This window comes from Macadamia integrifolia, chromosome 4 (assembly GCF_013358625.1).
Source record: "Macadamia integrifolia cultivar HAES 741 chromosome 4, SCU_Mint_v3, whole genome shotgun sequence".
Lineage (NCBI taxonomy): Eukaryota > Viridiplantae > Streptophyta > Magnoliopsida > Proteales > Proteaceae > Macadamia > Macadamia integrifolia.
This window is the reverse complement of record NC_056560.1, coordinates 3,028,341-3,048,702: the sequence shown is the minus strand read 5'-3', so window position 1 is coordinate 3,048,702 and position 20,362 is coordinate 3,028,341. Positions and strand designations below refer to the sequence as shown.

The 20,362-nt window shown below is 37.9% G+C and overlaps 3 protein-coding genes across 3 annotated transcripts; 1 reads left to right on the top strand and 2 right to left on the bottom strand.

Moving 5' to 3' along the window:
• LOC122076797 (photosynthetic NDH subunit of lumenal location 5, chloroplastic-like) lies at positions 1-4,977 on the top strand. The gene is made up of 7 exons (XM_042642358.1): positions 1-268; positions 354-602; positions 831-981; positions 1,127-1,215; positions 3,634-3,688; positions 4,375-4,460; positions 4,580-4,977. Exons 1-7 carry the CDS (start codon positions 242-244, stop codon positions 4,730-4,732), a joined length of 810 nt encoding a protein of 269 aa, XP_042498292.1. The 5' UTR covers positions 1-241; the 3' UTR covers positions 4,733-4,977.
• Positions 4,978-6,386: 1,409 nt separating this feature from the next.
• LOC122075693 (ACT domain-containing protein ACR4-like) lies at positions 6,387-9,823 on the bottom strand. Its single transcript, XM_042640827.1, has 7 exons — positions 9,423-9,823; positions 9,266-9,311; positions 8,956-9,070; positions 8,779-8,846; positions 7,622-8,221; positions 7,114-7,218; positions 6,387-6,977 (listed from the first exon to the last, which is right to left on the bottom strand). Exons 1-7 carry the CDS (start codon positions 9,494-9,496, stop codon positions 6,633-6,635), a joined length of 1,353 nt encoding a protein of 450 aa, XP_042496761.1. The 5' UTR covers positions 9,497-9,823; the 3' UTR covers positions 6,387-6,632.
• Positions 9,824-12,484: 2,661 nt separating this feature from the next.
• LOC122077483 (protein FIZZY-RELATED 1-like) lies at positions 12,485-12,913 on the bottom strand. The gene has a single exon (XM_042643434.1). The coding sequence runs from the start codon at positions 12,911-12,913 to the stop codon at positions 12,485-12,487; it is 429 nt and encodes a 142-aa protein (XP_042499368.1).
• Positions 12,914-20,362: the final 7,449 nt, after the last annotated feature.

Below are 20,362 nucleotides of genomic sequence, written 5' to 3'. Positions count from 1 at the left end.
GTAGTGAGTAGTTACCAAATACAGGCGAGACGCCAATCCGTTCTCAACCAACTTCTCCATCTTTCCAGTCTTTTCCTTTATTTCTTGGAGGCTCTTTCAGTCTCTTCCCTTCTTTCACTGCATCAGAGAGAGTGTCTGACCAATTCCTGAAAACAAAAACCCTTATCAAGAATCAAGAGTCGATCATCAGCAGAGTGAAACTTTACAGTTTACACACACGCGCACACTCAGATTTGCGTCAATGGCGGCCATCCCCTTTACTGCTATGGTAAGAACCTAATCTTTTGAAAAAATTTCCCCCTTTTCCTCTGCTGTTTTTCTGCCGATTTATAGGTTTGTTTTTCATCTGGCAGGCGAGCGTGGGTTCGACTGTTTCCAGTTCGTCGGCTACAGCCCCACGAAGCATCTCACAGTTGAAGGTTATAAGCCCTTGCTGTAATGCTTCTAAATTGCGAAAATGGTCGGCGCCGTCTGATGTTTCTTCGCCATCGGTCTTCTTCTCCGGTTCATTGCGTCTCGTCCCTCTAACGTCGTCTTCTTCGTTATTCTCTTTTTCTAAGAGGAGAACTGGCTTCGTTAGCTCCGCTCGTGCCGCAGCTCAGGTTTGTTCATTTCTCGAACCTTCAATATTTCAGAAATGTTTTTATTTTTTACTTTTCCTCATTAATATAATGTTATAGGGTTTGCAACTCCATAATTGTTTCGGTCCTCTATTGATGAAATTTGTTTATGGACATATCGATGTGGGTTTTATCAGTCTTCATAAATAGCGTTTTGAGAGTTCTATCGACTAATATGACGTTTTCTTTTCGGGTGTAATGGTATTTTAGGACGCGGGATTGCAATCAAAAGTCACTCATAGAGTGTATTTTGATATAAGCATTGGAAATCCTGTGGGTAAACTTGCTGGGAGGATTGTAATAGGATTGTTTGGTGATGATGTTCCCCAAACGGCTGAGAACTTCCGTGCTCTGTGTACAGGTATTGTTTTTGAAGTTTGATTTGCCCTGCTTTAAATCTTAACCTTTTCTTTTCTCCTTTTGATTTTTCTGTGGATTTTTGGAGCGGTTGAATGAATTTTTGAATGCAACCTGTTCTGTTTTCCACTGGGTTTAATCTTGCTCAGGAGAGAAGGGCTTTGGGTACAAAGGTTCCACATTCCATCGTGTAATCAAGGATTTCATGATTCAGGGAGGAGATTTCGACAAAGGAAATGTACATTTTCTTCTTAATACATTTATTTTCAAGTGTTCCATTTAATTATAATGATTCCTCTTATCTTGATCGATAGTACATGGAAAAAAATAAAGATTGAATCAATGGAAATCTATGGCAGTTCAATAGCAGGCTAGCAGCTATGAACTTTTTTCAGTTTGATTGTATCCAATTGTGGTTTAGGCATGGCTAGTTGTAAATATATTGTAAAGGGCACTGCCTCCATGTGATTTGATTTATGGAATGATAAGGTATTAGTTGTTTTGAAAGGTGAGATTGTTGTGTCTAATTTATTACTGGTTTGAATGTCAAATCAGTAGCCAAACAAACAAGATCTTTTCTCATGGGATTAGGTTCAGATCAGGTAATATAAGATAACAATAAAATAGGTGGTTGGATGGGGCTGTGAGTCGGGTCGAATGTGATAGGCAATGGTGGGAATGTCTGCTGAAAGTTTCAGCCAAGTAGGATGGGTATAACAGAAGTTATGTCCAACTCATGTTGACAATAGGAATGGGGGTAATAGGTTAATTTTGGTTGCTGATTTTAGGATTTAAAATATCAAATTGAATTAGGTTGCTGGTTTTAGGATTTAGAATATCAAATTGAATTACTGATTTCAGATATGATGTAATCTAATATCAGTAGCTTAATTAGGTCACATTAACAGAATCAGTTATGGTGATGGATGGTCTAAACAGAGTTCTAATGGGGGTAGGGGCAGAATAGGGAAAATAGAAATATATTGAAATCCAACCATCATAAAAGGGCTAGAGTTGGATCGATTCCTGTTTTAGGTTTTAAGAACATGTGGTAAAAATCTCAGGATTAAGCTACCATTCTACCCTTTCTGCTCACTAGGATTAAGCTATAAGATAAATGCCTCAAATCTATACAATTCTTTCACACATACGACTTTACTCTCTATAAGGACTGCAATTGTAAATATGGAAATAATTGAAACTAAAATTGCAAAAGAAGCCATTCACCCCCCCCCCCCCCCAAAAAAAAAAAAAAAAAAAAAAAAAAAAGGGGGGGGGGGGGAAGGCCCTTAAAAAGTTTACGCTGAAGTTACAACAATAACAACTACGTATACATGATTTAGGCCCAGACTTGCATAAATATAAACAATGAGCCACAGATCCCAAGTATCCCAAACCCACTCCAGCAAATCCCTCTCTAAAAGCTAATTTGTACAATGTGTACGTAATTTTTTTTTCCAATGTACATTCACAGTAGCGCTTTTTCATCACTCATCCAACCATAGGATATTGTTATCTTTTGGTTTTCATATTTTACTACTACCTTGTTTCTATTTTTGCATTTGCTGATTCTGCTCTTCATATATCCTTGACTTGGCATAAGTTGCATGATGCTGTTGGATTGTGTGTTAATTCATTCCACAGGTTCTATGTAAGCTTATAAAATATGCAAATTTGATTGCTTGTGGTTGGTAGCATAGCACTCCAAGAGCCATCCATTTCATCTGCTTGTCCCAAATATCTGGGCAGCATCCTCTTCATTCTCTTCCAATCTCTGTCATGGTTGACTAGGACGAGAAAATGATCTCTCTTTTGGGGTATCTTTGGTTCTCATGTTTAACAGTTTAACTATTGCCTGGTTCCTATTTGTGCCTTTGCCAAACTGCCTTTCATATATTCTCACTAGGCATAGCTTGGTTTGAAACTTTCAGATTGCAAAAGAATTCTGCATAATTCTAGTTTTTTCATTGGCAGCACCCTGATTTTCATGTATTAAGAAACATATTTCTCTTATTCCATGTGTCAAGAAAGTAAAAATGAGGTTTTAAAAAAGATGAATGAAAAAACTCACTTTTCATAATTATAACTAAAGCTAAACCTCTCTCTCTCTCTCTCTCTCTCTCTCACGACTTGACAACAACCATAACTCCCCCTCACGGTATTACTTAACACAAACGTTTTTCTTGGTAGATCTTTGATATTAAATGCTTATAGCCTTGCATGGACCATCATTTGGGACAATAACGTGTACACAATTTTTTTTTTTGCAAAGAATTGGTTATGAATTAATTTTGTGCTTACATTTTGTTGAATTATAGCCTTATATGAACCATATTTTGTGAAGAATTGGTTATGAATTTATAGAATTAATTTTTGGTAGTTTCCATGCACCTAGTTTCAGAGAATCAAAATGCTTTCAGCTCTAGATTTGTGTGTGTGCGTGTGTGTGTTTGTTTTTTTCTAGCACATCCATTTTTATGGTGTAGGTCATTTTTATTCCCCATTCACTTCAAATATTTTTACAAAATGTAGGCACAAAACTTGCTTCTGTTAGATGGTTGTTGCCCTGTCTATATGTTGAAATTCCATGGTTGAACGTTATTTATCTCTTACATGTAATGCAGCTTCATATTAAGTTTAGTTTGCTCTCTTGCAGGGAACTGGAGGCAAAAGTATTTATGGTCGAACATTTAAAGATGAGAACTTCAAGTGTAAGTGGATCTGGATACCCCCCCACAATATATTATTATTCTATCACAACAGCAGAATGTGTGGCATCCAATCAGTTGGTTGCATGTAACTGGGGTTTACCCTTGGGCCTGAACTGTAAAACTGGTCAGGTTTGAGGGTTCCTCGTTAGCAAAAAAAAAAAGGGGGGGAAAAAGAAAGAAAGAAGTGTGGCATCTAGCCAGTGGATTAGGTCTCAGTAGTCCAAATATAATAAAGGACTTTCTAGGTCAAACATCAATTTGTTTGGATGGTTACAAGCATCTGAGAGAACCTCCAGCAGTCCTAATCAAGGATTTAGGGATCGGATATCCTAGTCCTGGATGATACCAAGTTAAGTTGGCCGATGAAGCCGAGTTGCTGAGTTTTGAAGGGATAATCGGGGTTATCAGATATATCGGTCCCTGCCAACTTAATCCAGCTGATAGAGCTGATATGAGATCAATCCCTGATTCCTTGGTCCAGAGTGGAATCTTTAGGTTGGTTTGTCCAAAGATATCTATGTATATGGTTATGACCCATTCACTGTATGATCCATCATCTTCCAAGTAGATGCCAGAATGTCGTTACTATCTTCCCTCCGCCCCCCCCCCCCCTAAGAAATGCAGATATATTTACCCATTTATTAGACAGAAATATACCAGAGTCTGAAATGTAGAATTTTTATCAGTGGCTCATGTTGGACCGGGAGTAGTCAGTATGGCAAATGCAGGGCCAAACACCAATGGAAGTCAATTTTTCATTTGCACTGTCAAGGTAAGCTGGTTCTGCCCTTACTAATTCAATTTCTTGAATACAAAAAGAGAGCCCCAGTAAAGGTTTGTGTGGGGTGCTGAACTGTTGTTTGATAAGTTTGTCAATTGGGTATGGTGCAGACACCATGGCTGGATCAGAGGCATGTTGTGCTTGGGCAGGTTTTGGAAGGCATGGACATCGTGAAGTTGATTGAGTCGCAAGAGACTGATAGAGGGGATCGTCCGAGAAAGAAGGTGGTGATCAGTGACTGCGGTGAACTTCCAATAGTCTAAGATTCCACCCATTATAAAGGGGTGCTCTTGGGCTTTTGGACGCCGGAGGCTTTTCTGATGTATGGGCTTTAATAACCCTGAGTTTTGTTTTCTTGTATTCTGAATTCGGATACATATGAACCAGAGCATGATCAGGATGAGAATACCTTATTTTTGTCCTTTCCCTTTTATGCCAGACAATATTCAGGCTTTGAGCTTCCATTGCGATTGTACAAATGATTCTAAGGATTACTTATTTGAATTCAGATCCTCTCCAGTGCGGGTGACGGATGGGAGCATTAGGGGATGCAACCCGAAGGGCTCTTAGCTGTCGAATGTGCACTAGGTCTCCTACTCTTTCGGTGTCTGGTTCAGGGAGATATGTTCTAGTTGCTGGTTCACTAATGATTGTTCTTTGATGTGCAAGCGGGTGGTGAATGAAGGTACCTGGACGAAGTTACACTTGTCTGCCTACTTTCTTAACGGCGTTATCTTTTATAAGTTTCATTAAATCCTTGGTCTTCTGAGGGTGTACAGGGTTTAAGAGGAAAATTAAAAAACACATTTTGCTGGGTGGGGCTGATAATAAAAGGATGGAAAAATGTCCTCTGCGTCGCCAACCAGTTATAAGGGAGTCTCTGGTTTGATTTCCGTTTATGGGAAAAAGGCAAGTATCGTGGAAGTGAGAGACTGAGTTGAGGCCACGTTTAGAATTTCAGTTCGAATCATGAAACTTATTTATTATAAGATTATTGATTTATAGAAATCTTCTTACACCAAACCACCCACTCCCCCACCCCCCCCCAAAAAAAAATCTTAACTGTTTCTTGCTTTTAATTTCTAGGGTTGAAATCCTCTGCAATTTCGATCTCGTACAATTCCGTGCAATACCACCTTCAGGCGGTGACACGTGTATTGATACCAATACAATGGTCAAGATCTGGTACAACTAATAAAACATTAAATCAGTGAAGAGGCATTTAAATCAGATCTGGACCATTGTATTGGTATTCATACACGTGTCACCGCTTGAAGGTGGTATTGCACGGAATTGTACGATATCATAATTGCAGACGATTTTTTTCCTAATTTCTAGGGTTCTGACCAATATCGGTTCCCAAATTCAAAATGAAAGCTGATCCCATGTCCGATTCTGGGTTTTGAAACCTTGACTTGTCCCTCAGTCTATCCTCCTGAGTCTAATATGCACAATGGACCTCAGATATTTTAAACTGGTCCATCTGCCTTTGGGTTGTCCTCAAATTAACCATCAGGGGCACCCTAAAGTTCATAGAGACGAGAGAGTAATGATCTAGTTCTGAGTTGGGTCTTGATGACACGCTTTGTAGTGAAGAGAAGAAACCCAATACCTCAATAGCTTATATGGATAAATTAATTTCCATTAGCAAAAAAGTTTTACCTATCCCTCTCAATTAGCAAAATAAGCTACTCTCCATCAGACATCCATAACAACAATACTTTAGAAGAACCCAGAGGAATCCAAGTTCTATGTCATGTCAATGGCTAAATTCATGGACTCATTACTCATAGCAAGAGGAGGATGGTAGCAATGAGTTAAATGGCAGGTTAAGTCCATGCAGGCCAACCTTGTTAAGACCACTCTTACCAAATGGAGAAAACAAGAGAAAAAAAGAAACAAACCCATAAGAATGCCTTTTGATGTAACACTAAGGTCCTCATTATGCTAGGAAAGTGCTATACCTGTATTTACAATCTTTTGTAGGGAACAGGGAATCAGTATACTACAGGTAAACTTTACAATGAGATATGAACAAGTTGAATGGGAGCTTCAAGTGCCTTTGTCGTTGAAGATCCTGGCTGTGCTCAGGCTCTTTACTATACTGACACTGCTGATTTACATTCATTTGGATGACAGTGGCTGATTGATCTAATGTAGCTCCTATGAGATTGATTTTATTAAACCCAGGTTATAGAGGAATTTTTCTGATCTAGTTCGGAAGAGAGTACCGAGGGAAAACTTAGCATTTTCCTGCGGAGGAGATTTTGAATATACATCATCTTTCACATGTAGTATTGTCTGCCCAATCTCGCCTCTAACAGCTTCTATGGTTTCACTCTTGACTTGATTCCCAGATGCATCTGTCACGTAGAACACATTCAGAGCTTGGGACCCCCTGGTTGTGACTTCTGCCCGAGTCACTGAAAGTCCATTTTCTCTAAATATGCGGGTTACTTCAGATAGAAGTCCAGCACGGTCTTCACCGCAGAATCCGAGCCTTATTCCCTGGATTACATTTATAATATCAGAACATAAACACAGATCAGAATTTCTTCGATCAAATAGCAGTTGAAAGGAAAATAAAACAGAGATTTTTACTGGATGAAAACAGAGTGCAACTCGATCTTTCCCATGTCTATACCTCTGAAGTTCGCCTTCGAATAGCTGCCTCCAAGCAATGAATTAGCCGTTGCCTCTCTGCTTCTGAGTGAACAGGATACCCATCCATATGCCTGATATAATATTCCTATGAGAGGAAACAAAAACTGAGCATCAGATACAATTGTCATATCATTTTATGATGGAAAGAGGACCCTAATCAGCTAATTCAACTACAAACTGAATAGACATGTAGAAAACTCGAAATGAGAGATTGAAGTCTTCAAACTAAATTAAGTTTTAAAGGACATCCCATATATCCAAAAGATTGAGTTCGGTTAGAGAAGCCTTGGATTAATTTTTTTTTTTTTTTTTACTTTTTAAATACATACAGTGATCAACATATTATCCTAAATGGGTCGAGATGAAATTCAGCATGGAAAAATGACCTTTGAGCCCCAATTAAGCTGCCAAGTAGTAGATGTTTGTGAAACAAAGCCACATTCAGCATATGCTACAGCTAATTTATTAAGAAAGTGGTTGAAGAAAACCTGATAAGCCTCTGGTCCTTCCGCAATGAGAGTAGCATGGAAGACCACATACTGCATATCCGTTAAAGTGCACACAGTATCAAAGAGTAGCTTGGGGCGGTCCTTGCACCTCAAGTTCACGACTGTGTAGCCTTTCTCTATACAATTATCCACTGTCACCGAGGGTTTGCTCTGGTCGTAGGTGGTTGTGGGCTCGTCTTCGTCCCTATCATAATCACGATCAGCATACATCATCTGATGAAGCCTCCTTTCTGTGTGAGTTCCACCCACTGAAACAACGGTACTCGCACTGCAGTTATCTCTATCCCCTCTAAGCACATAAAGGAGAAGTTGCTTGATCTTAGCAAGGCGGTCTGGATTATCAATCGATAACCCAGTTGCTTCATCTGTGATGTAGACAATTGATGCCATCCTTGAATTATGGGTCCAGACTTCGGAAGCCACAACGTTGCATTTGAGGTCGGTAAGAACAGCAAAGATCTCAGACAGCAAGCCTGGTCGGTCTCTTCCAGTCAATTCAATACTTGTGTGTGCTATAGCAGGCTGAACACCCACAGACCTTCTCAAGGACCGGAAGCTCCTTGCCCTTGGTCCCAATGACTGTCTCAAGTCGAATGGTAACAATCAGAACAACCCACAATTCAGCATGTTTAACCATGTAAGCTTTCTGGTAAAATATGCTTTTTTTTGCCTATTTTCTTATTTATCCATTAATTAGGAGGGTGAAGGGGAGAGGGATTATGGCGTTAAGCCATTAAGGGGTAAGGCCTCCTAGAGAACCATGAATGGAAATCAAGATCCCATGAACAAGTTTTTAACTTTTGTCCTGCAAGTTATAATTTTTTAGGGACCTTTTAGGGGGGTCCCATCAGCCATTTAGAACCAATGGATGATCATGTGATGAGAGCCGGATGGATTGCATATCATCAAGCAATTTGAAGGCAGACTCAGGAGGCAACTGGGGTAATTCCTCACGCTGGTGTAGGATTAGTATTGGAGGGATCTACTGTTTTATTGAGAGATTTTCAGGTAAGGAGACAAACTTAGAAGTTACCAGCTTCCTGGTTCCATTTGTTTGTGTTTCTCTTGAAAATCCAATTCCCTAATTAAGACAACTCGCAGAAAATGAAAGAAGAGGCTGGTTTTGACGGATCTACCTGCTCAATGTGGTTGATAACTTCACCATCTGACAGCTTATTTCCAAATTGGTCTACGACATGGAATACTACGAGAAACAGATGATACAAGCATAAACTACAATGGAAAAAGGCTAAGGCTTGTTTGCAAGATAAGAGGAAAAAAAGGGAGTGGGTGGGGAGTGGAAGAAAGCTCACCATCCATAAACCATTCACCATCTGAAGAAATGTAAGCCCTGCTGATCGTCAAATTCAAATCAGTCAGAGCCTGCACAACCTCTAACAAGCTCCCATGCTTATTAGCACTGCCCACCTGAGTAGAATATTTTTTTTTTCAAAAGAAAATAAGCTATAAGGAGAAAAACAAATATCACAGCACAAAATACAAACACACCCAGTGGGGGTGGGGGGAGGAATAAAATCCTTGGTTATCCAAATAGATCAATTAAAACCCGGTCATCCAAGAACAAAAGAAAACAAATTGGAACCTGGGTTAAAATCTACATACCTCAACCAAAGTTGCTTTGGAGCTTGAAGCATTATCAACAGTGACCCTGCAAAGGAAGAAGGAAAAAAAACCGCATCATTAGAACATTTTTTTAAATAGACAGCAAGGGATGATAAAACAAGAAATAAGCAGAGAGCGGCAGCAAGAAGGAGCAAACCTTGGAGGGTTCATTCGAAACAGAAGCTTCTCAAATTCATTGTCGACGTCGAGAGAAGCATACCAACAATCCATGGATATGAGCCAGAAGAACAGATGGAATTCCAAATTAAACCCAGATGTCAGCACTAACTACTGGGATTTGGGACCTCTGAGAGAGAGAGAGAGAGAGGTCCTTTATTATTTGTGCGTCCAAAGATGGATTTTGTTGCTTTCTATGGCAATCCAGTGTGGAGCTGTGGCTCTTGATTGAGCTTTTGAGCATTAGAGAGGATGTGGATTGGGGGAAGAGACTTGCAGAGTTGCAGCCTCGTGGTGTGTTGAGGCTTTTTGGAGAGCCTTGAGATTATAGAATCATAGAAACTATGTAGATACTCAGATACCCATTACCCAAAGCCTTTTTAAGGATATTGAAAGGGAGAAGTGAGAGAAAAGCGATGGAGACCTTCCAAGATTGTAGCTTGTTCTTCTTGTTGTTCAGTCGTTGTGTCATTCTGTCGTTTACCAAAAAAAAAAAAAAATCCTGTCTACCTGTGTATGAGTGGGCGTGGGAGTGGCCCCAACCCTGTGAGAGCGAAGAGCCGTTGCTGGGTAGAAATCGTCTGAAATTCCCATCTGTACAATTCCATGCAATTCTACCCCAAATGACTGACACGTGTACTCATTCTATATCTACGTTTCAGATTAATCTATCATAAACCAATGAAAAAACCGTCTTCAACCAAACCATTAGAGAACAAACCGAAACAAACCGGTTCGGTTCATATTTTTGAAATAAAAGCTGTGATGTTTTCCCTCTCTCTCTCTCGACTCTCTCTGTCTCTCCGCCTCTCTCTCTCGATCTCGACTCTCCCTCTCGGTTCTCTACAAGCAAAAGTTCAGATCTTGACCTCTCTCTCGACTCTCCCTCTCGATTCCCTCTCTCTCTCTCTCTCGACTCTCTCTGTCTCTCGGCCTCTCTCTCTCGATCTCGATTCTCCCTCTATCGATCTCGAATCTCCCTCTCGGTTCTCTGTAAGCCCTAACCCAAATTTAGGGAAATTGCAGATTACTGCCTTTCCATGGCTGGTAAATCTCCGGTTACGGAGGTGAATGAAGCTACACCTAGAGGATTTTGATTCATTTGGTCATGGAAACATCCTCTTTGAGAGTTATGTGATTATGTGATTTATTTTTTTTAAACCCCTGTTCTTATTTTCTTTTCTTTTGGGCTTAATTAAGCGAAAATGGGGAATGGGAAGTGTAGATTTTCTTGCTACCATATTAATTATATCACATTTGTTTGCAATATACGTTGATCTTTGTGGTTTGTGTTTCTTGGTGAACTATAATTTGGAGTTTCAGGGGAATTTATAATCTCTTTGAGGATCTGGGGTTCTTGCTAACTATGAAAACAAAGGTCTTTTACAGTGCTTAATCTTAATTATGTAAGAAAAAACATCTTTCATTTACCTGTTACAGTGAATGTCATGGCCAAAGCTACCTCGGTGATCGGTGTTAACTAAGTTGTTTGAAGGATCCATTTGCATCTTCCTCTCCTCTTGTCGGTGTCTTCTTGTTTCTTAATGCTTTGGCGGACACAAGTTCTCCAAATTACTGTTTTTTTTATGGATTTTTTTTTTTATTATTATCAAAATTATGGAGATTCTATGTACTTAGGATAGGTGGTAATGAAGTAAACCTCACAAGCTCCAACTAAGTCCTTGATATCAGCTTATGTTGCTCTTGCACTTTCTCAATCTCAATTTGCAGTATTATCATCCAGACCTTCCTTTGTGAAGCTTCTGCAACTGGATGCCACAGAAGAAGGATTACCTCTACCCTTTCGGTGGTTATTGTAATCCTTTTCAATGGGTGTGTTCCAACTTCCAACCTATTCTTTGTTGAAGAACAATTTATGTTTCTCGAGACAGATTTCATGGCAGTTGTGCTTCTTAAATTCGACAAAATGATATGTCATGCTAATGGAGTATGAGTACAACTATTGTGAAGGTAGAGCAGCAAAACCAATTTCAGGATTAAACTACAGTCGCAAAAGGATAACAGAAACAGTAACAAAAAATAAACGGTTGAAAAGAAACAATCAGGGGGGGGGGAATTGGATACAAAGGAGAAATCCTCAATAGGTGTATTCAGACTCTCTACCTGGTAACATATTGCATGATCTCAATCTATTGAAGAATCAGAAAGGATTTACAGGGTGAACCTAAGGATACTCTTTTGGAGGTTCAAATTATTATGTAAGATATCGAAATGTAGGAGAGTGCCTTAAAATCATTCTCAGTAATGTATGTACACAGATCAGCTTATGAAATAGCTCATCGATAGCTCAGGGCGGTACTAAGTTTCCTCTACTTCTTCCCATCTTTTTAAGTGGAATTTTCTCTTCTACTAGGGCACACTTGCAATCTGTTCCCATTTTGTTTCAGAAAACTCGTCGTCATCGTTAGAAAACAAAGGATGCTTAGTGTTTCTTCAAGTACACATTAGTTATCAGCATTGTGCCGCTCATTGTTGATATCTATAGGTGTTTCTTTAAATAACCTTGCAATCTATGATTCAACACTGAATTGTTGGTCATTATTATCCTTCTGTTAGCCATCGCATGTGAATGAAAACTATGCAGAAGAGAGGTTCAAAAATTTATACCGCACAGAACCACAGATGCCATAGCAAGTGCTACAGAAACAAGTTTGTATCGCGTACTGCTTGAACCCCAAATTCCAGCATACACTATGGTACCCACACATACCATACATATATTGTAAGCATGGTCTAGAAATCTGATTCATTTTGCTTCTGATAAATTGGCACAGAAGTCAGGTATATTGACACTTCTCTTCCCAAATGATAACTAGTTTATAATTATGAAACCCTACAATAATTTGTATAGGTCATGATAAATCCTGGGTGTTTTTTCCCTACTTCAGGAAGTTCTTACTTTCAATTACCTTACTGTCCACAAGATTGAAGCATGGAATGCATAGTTGGAATTGCAAAGAAGAAACTGTATATGTTCATTGAAGATAATGGACCCATTTCTTCCATATCATATATGTTCTCTTAAAAGTATGCGGGTTTCTCAGGAGTAATCGGCGAAACAACCCCTGAATCAGGGCCAAAGAGAACTGTCCTCAGCAGAGTAGCGTAAGTACCAGACCCATCTTCGCGCCCCTCCGACGAGGAGTTCGACGACAGAGAGATATCAAAAAGAGCGAAATTAGAAGCAGATCTGCTAGGGATGAAGCGGTCACTATAAATTGTTCTAGAAGGAGAAGGATTAATCCCTACACCCAATAGGCGATCTATGTGGCTCCTAGAAGAAGAAGGAGAAGAAGAAGAAGACGAAGACGAAGGAGTTTCAAGAGACAGAGCGCTTCGCGACATATTAGAAGGGAGATTCAAGAGTGACGAAGAGGTTGAAGAAGAAGAAGAAGGGTTTACCCCCATCTCTGATCGGTTCTCTTTTATAGGAGTTACAGGATCCCCCATTGCTCAGATTCTTCTTTTTTCTTAGATCCCAGAATAGAAGCTGAAAGTAGGTGGATAAGCTCTTTATCGTCCCCGGCTTCCTTCCACTATCACGGACGTTGCTCCATTAGTTTCCTTCTTTGGGGGGCTTCCTTCTCTTCTCCAAGAAACCAAAATCTGAGCAATGGGGGATAGAGGGAGAATCGAGATCGAGAGAGAGAGGCCGAGAGACAGAGAGAGTCGAGAGAGAGAGAGAGAAAGAGGGAACCGAGAGGGAGAGTCGAGAGAGAGGTCGAGATCGCTTTTGCTTGCAGAGAACCGAGAGGGAGAGTCGAGATCGAGAGAGAGAGGCCGAGAGAGAGAGGCGAAGAGACAGAGAGAGTCGAGAGAGAGAGACAGAGGGAAAACATCACAGCTTTTATTTAAAAAAGATGAACCGAACCGGTTTGTTTCGGTTTGTTCTCTAATGGTTTGGTTGAAGACGGTTTTTTCACTGGTTTATGGTAGATTAATCTGAGACGTGGATATAGAATGGGTACACGTGTCAGTCGCTTAGGGTAGAATTGCATGGAATTGCACAGATGGGAATTTCAGACGATTTCTACCCGCCGTTGCTGACACTGCCTCCGTAGACCAACCCCGAAAAATGTTGTTTTTGTTTTACTTTTCTTTTGTCCTGGTTTCATAGTGACGGCAATAATATAGAATATGATATGTACTATAATTAAATGGATCGTAGTAATATGTTTCAAAAAATTAGGTGCAATAAAACATGTACGACAATGGTATGGTACTGTTTTAATACGTGTTTAGTACGATTACTTTGTAAAAATTTGGGAGCAAAAATTTTGGAATGAAAATGATTGTTTGAAACTAAATTCTAATTTACCATGATTTTATGGACATTAAAATCTAATCTGATTTTTCAATTTGAAATTATTTCCCATTCTTTTGAATTTTCACATTTAACATTAATTACATTTAACCCCTAAAAAGGGTATGGTAGAAAGAACTAGGAGGAGAATCAAACCTCATTTGTCTCGTAACTTTTACATGTTATCTTCTTCTTCTTTTTGGTAAGAAAACAAGGTTCAAGAAGATAGAGAATAAGTGCTTGTAAATGATCATCCCAGAGATGCGCTCGGATTTTCTTGAAATTTCCATGGGAGTACAATCTAAGACCGGTCACAGATCAATTTTAATGCTCAAGAACCTTCTCCCTTCAACTCCTTTGATTTCTCAGATGCAGTATTACAAGAACAGAGGGATGAGAACACCCGTGTCATTTCCCTCTTTCTAATTCTTCACATTGTCCGACTGCAACTATGTTTTTAAATAATTGTCGGTCCAATTCAAATAGCAATTGTATGCTAAATTTCTTAGAAATGTTTTCATTTCAACCCCTTTTGGAGAATCCCACCTTTGGCCATCTCTGTCCATGTGAGTCATCTCTTTTGAATCTTTCTTGCTTCTCATTAAAAATTGTGTGCAAATGCAACTGCCCTCAATTGGATTTTCAACTACCAATGGAAAGAGAAACGGAGAAGAGAAAAGGATGATTGGGTTTTCAACGATCGATGGGAAGATAAATGGATAAGAGAATGAGAGCAAGGGGTATTGATGTCTTACATATCGCTTTAGGTCGTTGGTCGCCGAGAACGGAGATGGATGAAAAGGGGTCACTGGGGCAAGGGTTCCTTCTTTTTTTGATTTACTTAGATGAGGGAAGAAGAAGAGTTATATTTTCGATCGATTAGGGTTCCTTATAGAAGACAAGGATCGGGAATCAGGATTTGACCCATTTGGGTTAATCTCATTTTTTTTTTTTTAAACCCAAAAGTTTTATTGAGTATATAACATATTATACTAGTATTATTCGTGTGTAATATGATTATCTTTAAAATTCGCGTATTAAACGGTTTTTTTGGATTAATATGTCAAATTACGAACCTTTGAATTAAACATTCGGATATGCATATAATAAGCGTATTTTACTTACTATGCCTGGAATAACCCTTTTAACATATTAAACATGTGATGTTCTGATTAGGTGCTCATCACGACATCACCCTTCGTTTTACGGTTTTCCTATCTCATCAAGGTTTGGAATATCAGACATTCATCTATGAAAAGAGATTCAACTACCATTTAATGCTTGAAAGCCCATCACCTTACCACCTATCCAAGAATTTCTTAGATTACTAATGGGATTAAGATTTGTTAATAGTGCATTTGTTGATAATATATATATATATATATATTTTTAGAAAAACATACATATTGACGCTAGAGATTGCTGGTTTGTCAACAATAACTTCTTAGAGAGTTTTATGTATAAATTACGACCCTAAATCTAAAGACCTTTCAGATATTTTATACATAAGAAAATACTAATTATGTCATTTACGTGGTGTATTCATAATCAACATCACCGCCATCATCATCATCATCATCATCATCATAATCATCCTTACCGGAGTGGTTGATATTTATTTACTAGACAATGCTTATGAACACGCTGTTAGGGTGCCTAACCTATCACTCTCTCTCTCTCTCTCCCTTTTGAAAATGATTCTTTCCCTCTTCCCTTTCCGTCTTCCCTTGGTTTACCCACTAGATCAACAACGTGTTCAATCTTCTACTTTTATTTATTTATCTATTTATTCAATTTCTTACACATCAGATGGACAGTTACCAACCGCCGTTGAAATGTGTGATTTGTCTCACAAACTTGTGAGCGAGGTTGATTATCCACACTGCAAGGCTAATTTTAGGTTGGACAATGGAGGATCTGGAATGGTTGATGATCCCACGATGGAAGACCAAGAAGAAATCCGTAAATCGTTGACTCTTTCAATGACAATTTCTCCTCTTAAATTATTAACAAAAAAATATATATATCCTCTTAAATTAATGAAGTGAAACAAAACACTAAATCCTTGAGCATGCGTGAATAAGCGTGACTGGTTGCGTGTTTAAGGCCCCGCATCCTGGTTTCATTTTCAAAGCGACGCTTCAAACATCTCATGTTCTAAGGTCAACACTATACGGCATGGTTTAAGAACACAAAATCAGTCAAAGCTGACAAGAATTTGATACTAATTTAGATCGAACAAAATTACTCTTGATTTTAATTAATTTTTTTTTTACTGTTTTATCTTTCATCTGTATTGATTCATCGATGATAAGAAAAAAAACTTAAGTAACGATATTTTCAGGATAAAATGGTCCAATCTAATTTGATTAGGTGAAGATAATGATGTCGATACCAATATAGGTACTAATTCCAATACCTAGGTCCATGGTATTATTTGTTTCATTGTAAAATTTCCTACTATTTTACAATAAATTTTGATAAGAAGAATTTTCTATTATTTAGGCCCTATTTGGTATCATTTTTCATTTTTCTTTTTAACTATTTAACAAAAATCATTAATGAAAACCATTTTCTATCAAAACATAAAAATGTTTTGGTAACTACTTGACAAAAATGATTTTTTATGAGCAAATGTTTAATATCTCTATGTGTAAAATAGTTTTTTAAAGAAATGGGTGAAGGGATTCCCTTCACCCATCTTTCTTAGAAATCTCTTTCTCCACTTTGGATAAAAAAAAGGGGGCAAAAGGTTTGAATTTTTAATTACAAAGCAAATGACTACTTTATCCCTCCATATTGAATCTTTAAGTACATGCTCATTAAAGTCTAGCGCAAAAATAACTGAAAATCATTTTTTGCCAAAACACATAAATGACTCTTGATCTTTTTTTGGTTTTTGTGTTTTACCAATTTTTTTTTTAAATAGAAATAAGCTCCATAAATGATACCAAATACAGCCAAAACCATTTTTGTGAACAAAAATCAAAAAGAAAAATAATACCAAAGAGGGCCTTTAGTTATATTTTGAATTTATTTGTGGTATGACTTATATTTTGAATTCAATGGTTCAATAATTCTTTTAGATTCTCCTTTAAACCTATTTGCTCTAGACAATCGAGTTCTAGAACTACCCTCAACACTTTATGTAACTATACACTTTGTTGAATTAGTTGAAATCTATTGACTTTGTAGTTTGTATACCATTTCATTCTAAAGAAACGATCATATCGTAGATCTTCTGAACTTTTGAAATTCTATATTAATGGAAGATATCAACTCTTATTGCATTTTTTATATCTAGTTTACTTATAAGTTTTAGCAAATACTTATTATTTGTGAAGCTAAGAGGGATAAATATATACACATATGCTTTTCCCCAGATGCTACAATAGTGGGAGTCTTGTTCATTAAGTACATCCTAATAAAATAATTTAAATATTTATAAAATTCTATTTAAATATAATAATTATTAAAACCATATATGAATGAGTCTCATAAATTCATAGGCCTTATGTGATTCATTGAGGACAACAGAAGATGCCCATAATATAGCGAAAATCAAATGTGTGCTTTCTCTTGTAAAATTTTCATAAATTTTTTTTTCCCATGAAAATTTAAGAAAATCAAAAGTAGCAGTGGAAAAATAGATTTGATGGCAGAATTTTCCTTTCCAACTATTTTACGTTGAAACGGGTGAAGACGTGGATGGAGGGTTTGAGGGTGTAGGACCCACTAGATCTTGAAGCTTTTCCTCTCATATAGTCAGTCATATATAAGAAGAGCCGTGCCGTTCCACCCAAGCGGGCGGTGCCTATCCTATAATATAAGTAAAATATAATTTTTTTATTAAAAATTTTATCAATAAAGATCCAAAATGAACATTAATTTTAATCAAGAAAACACCTTATAGTTGACAAAAAAATATTAATTTACTAAAGCAGCTTATAGTTGACAAAAAAATATATTAATTCGCTAAAGCACCTAGTCCGTTAAGGAGAAATATATTTTGTATTAAAATCCTAAAGTTTTCTGGTGAAGATATTGAGTAGGTAATTTTCTTTGCCATCATGCCCTTGTCAGTTGCAGTTATGGGAGATCGCTTCACTTTAGATCCCGACAAACATTCGAAATTATTGATAACTAAACCCCAACTCCTCAACAAAAAAATATTAAAAAGGCTAAAATGAAGGGAAGCATTGTATGGGCAATGGAATCGACCTCGGCCAGGGTTTTAGGAATCGATATTGGATATGGCCGACGGTTAAACAAAGATACCACCGATTACTAGACGGGTGATATGATACGGATGTAGTGTACAATGACAATATGATATGATATCGGTGTTTTTGAGGGTAAAAGACTCTAATATGATCGATATGAATCAATACATATATTGATATTTATACCTGACAAATACTAGATTGGTGATACAATATGAATAGGTGTAAAATGGTGTAATATGATGTGATATTTAGGGTTGTCAATGGATTGGACCCGGTCGGGCAGGACTGGGTAGTTTTAGGGTGTCTTAGATCCTATCTTAAGTCCTCTTAACTCAGTCCAAGATCAGCCAGTTGGGCAAAGCCCGACCCTCACTGACCCTTATGGGTTGGGCTGGCCCACATTGGCCTTGATAACTTTTGCCATTGTAAGGTTGGGCTAGCCCTGATTGACCATTTCTCTTGACTGTTCATGTATGTCAATGTATTTTTGCCATTATTGTCCCTCTATACATCAAAAAAGGAGGAAAAATAAAGGGTCTTTAGGATGAGTTGGCTTCTTCTTGCTAGAAAGCCTGAGAAAAAAAAACAAAAAAACAAAAAAAAAGGAAATGCCCATTATTTTCGTGATTTCTATGAATTTTTCTTTTCTTTAAAAAAAAAAAAAAAATGAATCAATGAAAGAGGACTATGGTGTGTGTTTATATATATCTAAATTTATTATGGGAGATGGTTTCTAAGAGGCAATGTGGCTTTTCATCAGCGTAAGGATTAATGGGAATGCACATGGAAGCATCAACAACAATAGGATTTCCACCTTTCATGTGGGGCTAGGCGGTCAATTTTCCTCTCATGTGTTTGGGCACAAGGGTCACACTCCCTTCCATGGTATTTTTTCCCTTATATATTACACACTACATAGGGTTGGGTTGAGCTGGGCCGGGCACCTCAGCCCAGCCCAAACCCTGTTAGAGAATTAGAGCTCATAGCAGGTCAAGTTGGTGAGCTAAATTGATAAACCCCTAAGGCTATGTTTAGTTGTAGGGGGAATTAAAGGAAAGGAAAGTGGAATTTTAATACTTAAAAAAAAATATATATGCAATTATAACCCATGTGACTTTAACATTAACTTCAAGTCATTCCATATTTGGTTATAAAATTTCACTTTACTTTGCATCCGAAACCCTTTGCTATAATATGTAAAATATATCATTACTAAATATGATTAAAGAAATTAAATAGTTTATACAATCACATAGGGTGATGATTATAAGCATTTCTTTTTAAAGTATGAAAATTTCACTTCCTTCCCTTTAAATTCTCAATTGCAACCAAAGGGAGCCTAAAGGTATCATTATCGTTGAGGGCAAAAACATATGATCCGACACCCAAATTGGTGATATGGAACGGATAGAGGGTAAGGTCAAAAATACAATGCAGTATTGGAACTTTGAGGGGGGAAATGCATGATATTGCTGATACGACTGATACGTATTGGTTAAATACCCAATCCAATAGCGTGCAATAAAACTATGGACTCCACTCAACAAATTCTCTTCTAATCTGGAGCTCTCGTTTAGATCTAAATGCTTAAAAAACCTCTGGCCAATTCTTATCGTCGTTGCTCAATTTTTGGTATTGACGATTTGATTCAAGTTTCAGTCTTGGGAAGAAAATGTCCAAAATCTAAACCGAACCAAAAGGAGAGGATAATTCCTAATTGGGCTGATTACGTAATACTCGAAAACGAAAAAGCCCAAGTAAGTTCAAATAAGAAATAAATGATCCACAGAGAAGCCCAACACGACCCAACTGATGTTCTAAATCCCTTTTAGTGCGCCTATTGCATTGGAGCCTGAATCCTCTCCATCCGGTTTACCCCCCACATATCGGCTTCATAGCTTTTCAAGGCAAAGATTGATTGAAAGGTCATATCCCAACAGTCATTGCAATTTACTGAGCTCACCATCAGGCCCATCGGCTGAAGCAGTCAAATCGCCTTCACTGACAGATCCATCTGACTTGATGTGAGACCCAAGCTGTGGTCCGGAAGCACACTTCGGGTGCGAGGTGGGATTATACTCCAGGTTAGGGTGTCAATTGGGACTGGAACTGGGAGCCATTCTGAAATCAACCTGCTAAAACCTGGAATAGAAAGATGGGACAAGATGGTTGTAGGACTGGCTTCCCAATGGATCCAAAACCAAAAGCCCAATAAAGAACCGATGGAACTGGAACCACTAGGACCCCTATAGATTTGTTATTGCTTATTTTTTAGGGTTCGAGTTTTTTTTTTTCGTGAAATTAAGGGTTAGAGTTGATACATACTAAATAGTTAGAACTTAAATACAAGTGGTGTTTTTTTTTTTTTTT

Bases quoted from the DNA above. Each gene is read 5' to 3' on its own strand.
- LOC122076797 (XM_042642358.1), top strand. From the start codon at position 242: ATGGCGGCCATCCCCTTTACTGCTATG. The intron at 269-353 runs GTAAGAACCTAA...TTCATCTGGCAG, and splicing joins CCATCCCCTTTACTGCTATG to GCGAGCGTGGGTTCGACTGT. The intron at 1,216-3,633 runs GTACATTTTCTT...GCTCTCTTGCAG, and splicing joins GAGATTTCGACAAAGGAAAT to GGAACTGGAGGCAAAAGTAT.
- LOC122077483 (XM_042643434.1), bottom strand. From the start codon at position 12,913: ATGGGGGATCCTGTAACTCCTATAAAAGAGAACCGATCAGAGATGGGG.
- LOC122075693 (XM_042640827.1), bottom strand. From the start codon at position 9,496: ATGGATTGTTGGTATGCTTCTCTCGACGTCGACAATGAATTTGAGAAG. The intron at 9,071-9,265 runs GTATGTAGATTT...TATTCTACTCAG, and splicing joins CCAAAGCAACTTTGGTTGAG to GTGGGCAGTGCTAATAAGCA. The intron at 8,847-8,955 runs GTGAGCTTTCTT...TGTTTCTCGTAG, and splicing joins TGGTGAATGGTTTATGGATG to TATTCCATGTCGTAGACCAA.